General features: G+C 35.1%; 1 protein-coding gene across 1 annotated transcript in view; it reads right to left on the minus strand.

Moving 5' to 3' along the window:
- The window catches only part of TPR (translocated promoter region, nuclear basket protein), a gene marked incomplete at its 5' end in the record, with an annotated part of 42717 nt that overhangs the window by 24126 nt on the left and 8663 nt on the right, over positions 1-9928 (minus strand). Inside the window, 14 exons of the mRNA XM_010149255.1 lie at positions 782-898; positions 1559-1711; positions 2423-2589; positions 3077-3245; positions 3414-3554; positions 4371-4505; positions 4910-5072; positions 5376-5524; positions 5610-5749; positions 6112-6275; positions 6967-7193; positions 7773-7880; positions 8416-8613; positions 9426-9517. Coding sequence (XP_010147557.1) covers positions 782-898; positions 1559-1711; positions 2423-2589; positions 3077-3245; positions 3414-3554; positions 4371-4505; positions 4910-5072; positions 5376-5524; positions 5610-5749; positions 6112-6275; positions 6967-7193; positions 7773-7880; positions 8416-8613; positions 9426-9517 — 2123 coding nt within the window. The remainder of the gene's footprint in view (positions 1-781; positions 899-1558; positions 1712-2422; positions 2590-3076; positions 3246-3413; positions 3555-4370; positions 4506-4909; positions 5073-5375; positions 5525-5609; positions 5750-6111; positions 6276-6966; positions 7194-7772; positions 7881-8415; positions 8614-9425; positions 9518-9928) is intronic.

Consider the following 9928-nt stretch of genomic DNA (forward strand, 5'->3'; position numbering starts at 1 on the left):
ACATGCAGGTATTAGTCTAAGAACATCCACTGGTTACTACTACATGTGAATGGGCAAAGAAATTTACTGCATGAGGTTAAAAAGCTAAGGACAAGCTATGGTCGCAGTATTAGCTACAAAATACGGAAATGCCTGCCTACTAACTTATGGATTGGACTAAGTAACAGCCAGAAGTTTTTCTACATCCTTTATGCCTATCTGTGTTGCTGGAATTCTCACCTGTAGAAAAGTAGATTCCCTTTAAAAAAACCAGTTGGTAACAAGACAATCTTATGAAGTACTGCCAAATATCATATGGCCCCACAATTAAAAAAATTGCAATTATGTTTCAGGTCAGAAAGATATTTTCCCTGTTGCTTTGTTGTGAGAATTCAGTTTTCTTTTTTGCTCCCCTTTCGGGAGACTGAGGTAGCAATTCATTAGAAATAGCTTATTACATTCCCCATAACTTTTTGATGTAATGAAACAAATTTTGGAAACAGTAATCCATTCCATCTTCTGTTGTTTTCTTACATGTGACATGAACTCTGCCTACAGCACAACTTCAAATATAAGGTCAGTTTAGTTGACATTACCACAATGTTTGACCAGGTAGAAAAATGAAGCATTAAATAAGCAGCTGTTCGCAAAAAGTGAAAGTGCTCTTACACTTCAAGGCTCCACAAGTGTCTGATTAGCAGCACTAACTTTAAAAAACATTTTGAATTCAACTCAAAACCAATCAAAAACTAAGAGTAAGTTTACAGTCTCTGGCTAAGAGAAGCAAATACTACAAACATACTTGTTCCTGGCAGTCACGTCTGGCTTGTTGTTCATTATTTAGAGCTGTGCTGGCTCTCTGAAGAGCTTCCTGAACTTCTGATTGCACAGTTGACAGGCTCTTCTTTAGTTCCGATAGCTACAGGGAGGGGAGAACAACAGAAAACCAAAACAAGAACAAAACCAAGATTAAATGTATTTCACAGCATACTGAACACAGAAAGGCATTGAGTGTGGACAGTCATAAATCATTCAGAACCAAAGGGTGATTATTATTTTTTGTAATGCTAATTTTAATCCAAGAAGAAATACTTCCAAGATTTTGACTTACTACTACACAAAGCTCTTCCCTGGTAAAAGTATATTACTGTTCTTTCAGAGCTGGGCCTGCAGTAATTTTAGTTTCTTTCAACCCCACTAGGAGCCCAAATATGAACCAGACAAATAAGGGCACAGACCACTCTGGTTTTAATAGACGTGCATGCTACAAATCTGGTTTGGCTCATGTTCGAAAAACTGTTTCCTGAAACATTCCTCAAAGACTTTTACTTAGTTTTTCTGCAAACTGTGCTCAAAGCTCAGGAAGACAGTAATAGCTTTAAATACACAATCCCCTTAAAGTGGTAAGGTTAATGTACTATTCATGTTTGGAAACATCTCACAAATTCAGTTAGCCTTTTGCAGATACTAAAAGATTTAGGTTTGGACACTACTGTACTGTGAAAACAAACGGAAGTTTAGGAAGTTATATAAAAACCCATTCTTGTGGAGTCCCTGCAAGGGAGCATTCAACTCATACCTGCTGTTCCATATTCTCGACAGCTTTACGTTTCTCCTCTTGCAGTTCTTGCTTTTCTTTCTCTGATTCCATCAGCTTCTTTTCTAGCTGTGCTTGATACTCCGAAGACTCCTTCAGACGAGCTTCAACTGTCGCACGAACTTCCTCTGTCACCTTCATTAAAATCCATCATAAGAGGTCAACTTTTTTTCCTTTAAATATGGTATTCTGATATGAAACCAGTATTTTATAAATGGTTTAAGCCAGAACAGGTATTCTCAGCATCTCACTCTCAATAGTGAAAATGTAGAAAATCACAAATAACACTCTTTTTTTTAAGGGAATTCAGTTTCCTTAACCCATCTTATTTTGATAAGCTGAACAGCTTGGAAGAATAAGTGTCACTCGCTGTTAACACAGGAGAGTGTACGACAGAGGAGAAGGTTGTTCTTAAGCTTTTGCCATGAATGTCACATCCAGAGTGTACTTCTGCATCACTAAAGACCTTACTGATGCAGAAAGTGTGAATGTAACTGCTTCTGATTGTGAGCTAATTAATATTTTAAATCACTGATCACAGGGTTATAACAAAATTTTTTAAAAGTCAATTCCCCTCTTTTGAAGGAAAACACTGGCAGAATATAACGTCGAGTCAAATGAATAAAAGCGTTTTTAATAAAAGTGTCTAAAATATGGTCTTACTACACTGTAATCAAATTTCTTCTAAACTAACTTCAGGATTATGGGAGAAATTACAAAAAACTACAGAAGGTACTGTACTCTAGTACAAAAAAAACCCAATCAGAAAACCCCAAAAAACCTCCCCAAAACCCCACCACTTCAATTTTGTTTCTGGTTTTGCTCTAGGAGGCAATGGTGACTTACTTGTTTTTCCTTATTAAGAGATTCCTCTAGACTAAGCACCATGGCTCTGTACTGTTCCACGTTACTAGAACTAGTCTTCAGTCTTTCTCTCAGGTCATTAAGTTGTTCATCAGCTTGTCTTAATCGACTTACAAGATCATCCACATCTTCATTTGTACTAGGCTGACCTATAATATTAGATGACAGTCATTAACTATGAAGTTTAATACATTTTTTTAAACCACCATTCTGTTGAAAACTAAATTTTTTGGGATGACATGGAAATAACAACCACTCTCACAAAGCTTCCCTAAATAAAATTGTCAGCTTTAACTGAAATAGTGGCTTACAATAAACACTGTTGATTCTGAAAAAAAGTTGGCTATTGAAAAATAATTAACCAAAGAGAATTAAGTTATTTCAAATGAAAATAAAAGGCATCCTTTAGGAAGTCTTGCTTTATTTTTCCCCCTTGCAAAGACTGCTTGGGCATTAATTTTACTTAAAAAAAATTATCCTGGTTATCATTTGTTTGAATTATGTGATTATAATAATTAAGAGGTTTATTATTTAGTGTACTATCCTACTTCTAAATTATTAGGAATTACCAATTTTACCGTTCTGCAGACAGCAATGATTAACATAAACAGAAATTCAGTGTAGAAAAGCTCTTACCTTTCCCTGGAGTCCGCTGTGATGACTGAGATGCTAGCTGAGCCTCTGTGTTGTTAAGCTGCTGTTTCAACATCACAGTTTCTTTCTGGGCATTCTTTAAAAGCTCCTTTGTGTTAATGTGTCGGTTTGTCTCAGTCTCGAGTTGCCTCTTAAGATCCAGGATATGAACCTGAAAACACAAGGTTCTTAAACTTGTAATTATTCATAAATGGCACAAAGACAGAGTAGGTTTCTAAATTTCATGTATGAAAAAACAATGCACCATAAGCTGGCAGAAGCCATGCAACTGCCTTTATTTTCACTGAAACAAGCTTAGCATATTTATAACTATATTTACCTCTTGATTTTTGGTAAGGGAATGTCTTTGTTCCACCTCACTTTCTAGTTTCTTCTTCAGCTGAGATATCTCACGTTCTAGCTTTTCTATTTGATTATTGAGCCTTTGTTTTGTTTCTGTCTCAGACCTCTCCAGTATTCCCTGAGAAAAGAGAATAAACTCACTATGCTTACAATACACTTTAATAATTTCTTCTGAATTACTGCAGCACTTCATACCAAGCTGTCATGACACTTCTCCCATACATAAAATAAATTACTGCAGGGAATAGGGAGATGCAGAAAATTATGAAAAGTAGCACTTAACAATGTATGACTTAGCTTTCAAAGATTTTTAAAATAATATTGATACAATAAATACTATTTGGAAAAAAAAAAAAATCTATTATCCATGCAGTCTAATTCCATGGATTAAAAAAACCCCCACAAAACCCAAAAGATCTACTACAGAAATAAAATTCAGTCACATGATAAAATGTGCAACCTTAAATATTTACAGTCAGAGTCAATATACCTCATAATACAAGACACAAAAATATAAAACAGTAAATACATCTTAAAACAATAGGAAAACAAACTGCCAAGGCAGGCACTGGTAAATTTTGCTATCATAAATATTAATATACAAATATTTTTCATTTCACTTTGTTTCATGTGTTTTGTTTCCACTTTATTGTGAAAACCCTTTCCAGCAACTCAGAATTCTCAGGACTCCACCCAGGTAAACCACAGAGTATCATAATTCAGGACAGGAATAACAACCTTGCTTAAACAAGATGTTCAAGAATCGTGTGTTCAGTGTCAATTTGTAACAAAAAAACCCAAAACAAAACAAAAAAGCCCACCAACCGTTCACTTTAAGACCCAATCCAATAACTGGTTTTTTGGATTTCAAGGGGTATTTATTGAAAACTCTGAAAGACAGACCAAACTTGGACATAAAAACAATAGCACATACCTGAATAGTTCGCAAGTTAGTAAGCAGCAAGTTCTGTCCTCTCTGTTCAACTAATAAAGACTCTCGCTGCTGAGTCAAACGCACATCTGACATCTTCAAAATATCTTTCTCTTTTTTTAAGTTTTCTGCTCTCACCTTTAAGACACCAAATAATAACAAGAACTTTGTTATCACGCACAAATCTGTCCATTAATTTTAATATTACTTTTACGATCAGTTCATACTATTTTTAAAAGAGCTTTTAAGATTATAGATTGCAAATTAAGATTCAGGTCAATTAAGCCAACTGTAAGAACACAACTGTTTTGACTACTCACATTCTGTTTTCTCTGTAAACCGAAACACCTTCAGAATGTTGTTCCATTTTCCCTCAGTATTTGAGATATTTTGTACAAAATTAACATAACATTGGACAAATCTAATAGCTGATGCACTCCAAAAGCCACACATTCAAGCACTGACAGCTTTCAAGATAACTGTAAGAAAAACTCTCGTGCTAACTTGGTATATCTAGCGGTGTAATACATTGCATTACTAACCTCTGCCACTGCCAGTTTTTCATTAGCTCCCCTCAGGTCTTGAGTCATAGTGTTAATTATCTGCTCTTGCTTCTGAGTTGTTGCTGTGAGTTTCTGGGTTCTTTCATGCAGGGATGTTATTTCTCGACGATAGCCTTCAACGTTATCCTGCAGCATTTCGTAACTTCACAGGGAACAAAGCAAAGTATGTTTGCCACATTAAATTGTTTCGAGTTTAATTTTAAGAGGTGTATTTACATAGCTATGTTTCATCTTCTTCTGTGTCAGTTTTGACATATGGGGCTGACTCAACCAGAAATTATATTCTTGAAACCACCTTCACTAATTCCTTCATGTTCTTTAACAGAATAGGCAAAATTAACATATAACTGGCAACTCTTCCTGAGCAAACAATATCAAGCAGTCAACACGATTCTACTGACAGAGAACACATACATACGGCAAGGAAATTAAATTGCTCATTTACCGTTTGGAGGCAAACTCCAGCTGTGTGGAAATCTTTGCATTTTGTGACCTCAAGTCTGTGACTTGCTCCTGAAGCTTTTCGTTTTGTTCATTCAGCAATTTGTCATTCTCTGCCTTTTCTTTTTTATAGTTCTCAAAAACTTCCTGCAACTGTATCAGAGAACAGACACTGAAGGCCTTACAAGAGTAAAAAGAAACAGTGATAGCTTTCTACAATGCTAATTGAAAGACATACCTGCTTAAGTGCAGCCTTAGCTTCCACAGTCTCCACTGACTCAGCCACTGACACTGGAGCAGGAGTTGACATGGCCTGAGGTAAATTCGGGCGCTTTGGAGTAGATGTAAGAGAAATCTCTTCTGATAATATACCTGAAGCTAAAAAATAGATATAGGGGATTTTAAAGACAACAATTGAACAAATGTTTGCCAAGGCAGATCACATAACCACATTGGAATATGGGTAAGACCAATAATACTGTATTGCTAAGAAAGTCCAGGGCCCTCCTAGGCAACTCATGCTTTATACATACAATATGCTACCAGCACACACATAAGTCAGTCTTTATGTAGCAAGTTGTTATACTGTAAAAATAAAATCTTGTGTCTAAATCCAAATTCATGGGTTTTCCAGTGAGCAAGGGTGAAAGCTGAACACCAGATTAACAGAAGGTACTGGTACCATTACAGCACCATTTGTTCTGGAAACTCGTACCGAAGTGCAGACATGTGAAGCTTACCTTGCAAAGGAATGACAGCTCCTGTGGTCTGTGCCAACAGTATGCGGAACATATCACGCTGACGAACTATAGACTCAACAAGCTGCAACTGATGATGACGTGATTCACGCAGTTTTTCTAGCTCATTGAGAGCTTCCTCAAGCTGAGTCTGAAGCTCAGAAATTCTGAAACCAACAGCTGTTTTCAGTAACGTACACAGTGAGGCATACCAAAATGAAACAACCCTTATATTCTGTCACAAGTCCTTCAGCATACATTTATTTCATCTGCAAAAGTTAAGCACCACTGAGATTTCTGAGCAAAGGTATAGAAAGACTGGCCTTTGGGCATGCCATTTTGTAGATGACAGAGCAAGTAGGCCTCTTCTATGAAAAGCAGAAGAGTGGCAATTCTATTCATTTGAATAATTTCAAGCAACAGTAAGTAACATAAGCAGAGAATTGTGATAAAAACTTTTAATATAGAATTACATTACCTGTGGGCTTTACAGCTGGTGAATTAGATATGCATATATTCAATTTTTTGTTCAAGTAATGGGAATGAAAACTTACCTTTTTCAAAAACCACCTCTGTTGTATGAAATCACATTCACTAGAAGACCGACATTATTTTTACTTTGCAATTCAAGGACAGGACCTATTACAAGACGTGTGGCTATGAAGCCATTTTAATCTCAATCCAAAGATAATGTTGCTTAATAACAATTTGTTTTTATAAATTACATAGCTGCTCATGAGCATATGCACACCCACATATGCATACAATTAATAACAATCAGAAACAAAAAAATGTGAAGTGTTTGAATTCCTGTTACTGCCAGTATAAACAGTTTACTAGGAAAAATAGGTAACATACTTAGAAGATGTTGTTTCTTGCTCCTCTTTTTCTCTAGCCTCTCCCAGCTCCCGAAGAGCCACCAGGAGACGCTGATTCTGCTGCTGAAGTTCTTCAATATTTCTGTATGAGACCAGATGTTGAGATATCACTTCAGAAGAACTACTGATGTCAGCAGAGCTCACTTCTTCATCACGAATAACATGATTGCCTCTAGCTTCTTCAAGTTCCATTAAAAGCACACGAATCTGAAAGAGAACGTTCTAGTGTAAGGCTTCCAGACACACTCCAAAATTTGCTCTGAAAAACAATATATTAAGGTACTTGGAAAATAAATATTTTTTTCCTACAATATACCAATTATTACAATTAATAAATCCCTCTAAGATAACTGCATTATAGAAAAAAACAGTTTGATAAAAGGAAACCACCTCAAGGTCAGAAGTAGATAGTCTGTTTACTTCTGCAAATGTCACAGGACATGCCAATCAAACACACACACAGAAGTTACAGATTTTATATAACTCATTTTATGTTTTATATATATATTATAAAATATACATAAAATATAAAATATATGAGTTCTCATGTGAAATGTTTAACAGTATTATCCTAAAGCAGCATCACTTCTATCCAGTTAAACTTAATCCAATTTTGTATGCAGAAATGCAACTACCATGTTGCCCTCAGGAGAAGCTTTTAACATCACTAAGGCTCCCGTGACAACTAAAGTTGAACACAACTTCCCAGTAAACTCCAGAAACAGAGCACCATATTAATAAATAAACTGCAAACAGTACATTTAACCATAGCAGCATTTGTTTTACCTGCTGTGAAAGATCTTTTACTTGTATTTCCAGCCTCTGGTTTTCTCTTTCAAGCAGAGAGGAATGCTTGTTGGCTTTATCAGTATCCTCCTGCAATCGCTGGATTTCCTGCGAGCATACAAGCATTAAGAAACACATAGCAATTCAACTTGGACACATTCGTTTCCAGAAAGGTAATGTCATGTAGAGCCCCCCCTTGTGAATCAAACGGCACTTTACAACTTTAAAGTTACACTCTGAAGGTTAAATGACACATATTTAGGAATCAAAAGCCACACTCCTTCATGCTGTAATAGTGTTTGAATTAAAATTAATGGGAAGTGAGTACCAAGGTTCCAATTTAATTTATTTGGACAAACAAATACTAATCTTTCTTTAGAAAGAATTCTACTCTCAGAAAAAAAAAAAAGTCAAGATATTTAAGTCACCAAATTTAAGTTTTCATTTCTAAAAAACTCTGAAATAGGTTGGCTCTGTAAGATACTTTGTACAGTCCAATAAATTGCAAGCTTAGAAGTTCAACAAATATTTTCCCCACAATAAAAGTTAACTAAAAGATCAACTTTATACATTTACTAACAGCCATTAGGGTTAAGGAATTTAAAAGTCTGTAATTTTAAATGCTCTTTTATTTTATACTGACCTTCATAGCTTGTTCAAGCTTTGCAGACAGACTAGCAACAGCTTTTTGGGAACGCTCAAATTCTTCACGCTGACGTTTTAAAATTGGCGCTTTGGCTTCTACTTCCTGCACTATTTCATCCAAATATTTATTGATTCTCTTGTTCTCCAGCTTTTCCAAAAGCAACTGATCCTGTGTTTCTACATATGCATTGTACAACTGCAACAAAATATTTTTTGGTATGTTTTAGTTTGTTTTGGATACATATGGACAGACCTCTTAAAAAAGAGCCACTAGTAATTACATAATTCATACCTTAAGGCAGTATAATTTTATACAACTCTAAACTAATTCAGAGAAAAAAGTTGGATTTTTAAAACAATGTGTGTTTAGGATTTATATCATGGCAAAGCAGTTATCCCTATTAATTTAAAAATGGCAAACTTGTTATAATGTAACTGTATGCAATAAGAAAATTCTGGGACAAACCTTAAGCAAGTTTAAGACAATAGAAATAGCAAAGCCAGTATCACATAAGAAAGCAGCAAGCACAGAGGAAAATAATTTAATGGCTGGACAGAATGACCAATAACGTTTGCATAAACAGAACTATAAAAATCCCTAGAGTATGTACAACCTATCATTACGTTAACTTTTTCTGCAAGAATAAGCCAAATGCACAGCAATACAGATTAAAATTTATGTAAATAAACAAAAAAAGCTCTTGCTAACAACGCATATAGAAAATAAGTTTATGAGCAAAAAATAAATATACTTCAGAAAAATAAGACCCTAGAAATGTTTTGATTGACTAAAGAAAAACCATAAGGTATGTTGAAAAAAAATCCCAAGAATTTAGCAAGTAAAGTCTGCCTAAAATGCGTAAGAAGATTTCATCAACTTTAAAATCATAGATTCTAGTCAGGTATTCAACTAAATCCAAAACAATGAATGAAGTCTGCACACTTTATTATTAGCATATCTCTATTAGCATTGTAAGGGTCTTGAAAACGAAGTTCCTTTTCACTTACCTCAGTTAATTTCATTCCAGGCTTGACTACTTTAGCTACTGCTGCAGCAGTGGGAGACATAGCTGCCAGTTCCTCCTCGGACAATATGGCCCCTGAAGACATAATCCCACTTGTTACCATTAAAAAGCTGCAATAATTCCCACCTTAAATATTCTTTATTAAAATAAATAAGGTGTATATGAAGGTGTCTTCATACACCTTTGTGCTTTATAAATGACTGTATTTTAAGTCCTTAAAGTTACTGGTTTAAGAGTTTTCCATAATCTACATATGGAAATATGTAATACATACAACATGTTCAAGTAACTTCTATGATACACAATATGATATATACTTGTTCAATTTGATGTGCTGAAAAGCTTTTGCTGTAAGACTCTTAAAATATAGAACATTTCCAAATGCAAGTAATTGAAATAGCTGGAGCAAAGGTTAACATCGTATTTCTTAGCAAACTGCAGAGGTTGACAGTGGCAGAGCACTGGTTTACTTTCATGAATATCAGG

The sequence above is a fragment of the Eurypyga helias genome, unplaced genomic scaffold, assembly GCF_000690775.1.
Source record: "Eurypyga helias isolate BGI_N326 unplaced genomic scaffold, ASM69077v1 scaffold3983, whole genome shotgun sequence".
In the NCBI taxonomy this organism is placed as follows: Eukaryota; Metazoa; Chordata; class Aves; order Eurypygiformes; family Eurypygidae; genus Eurypyga; species Eurypyga helias.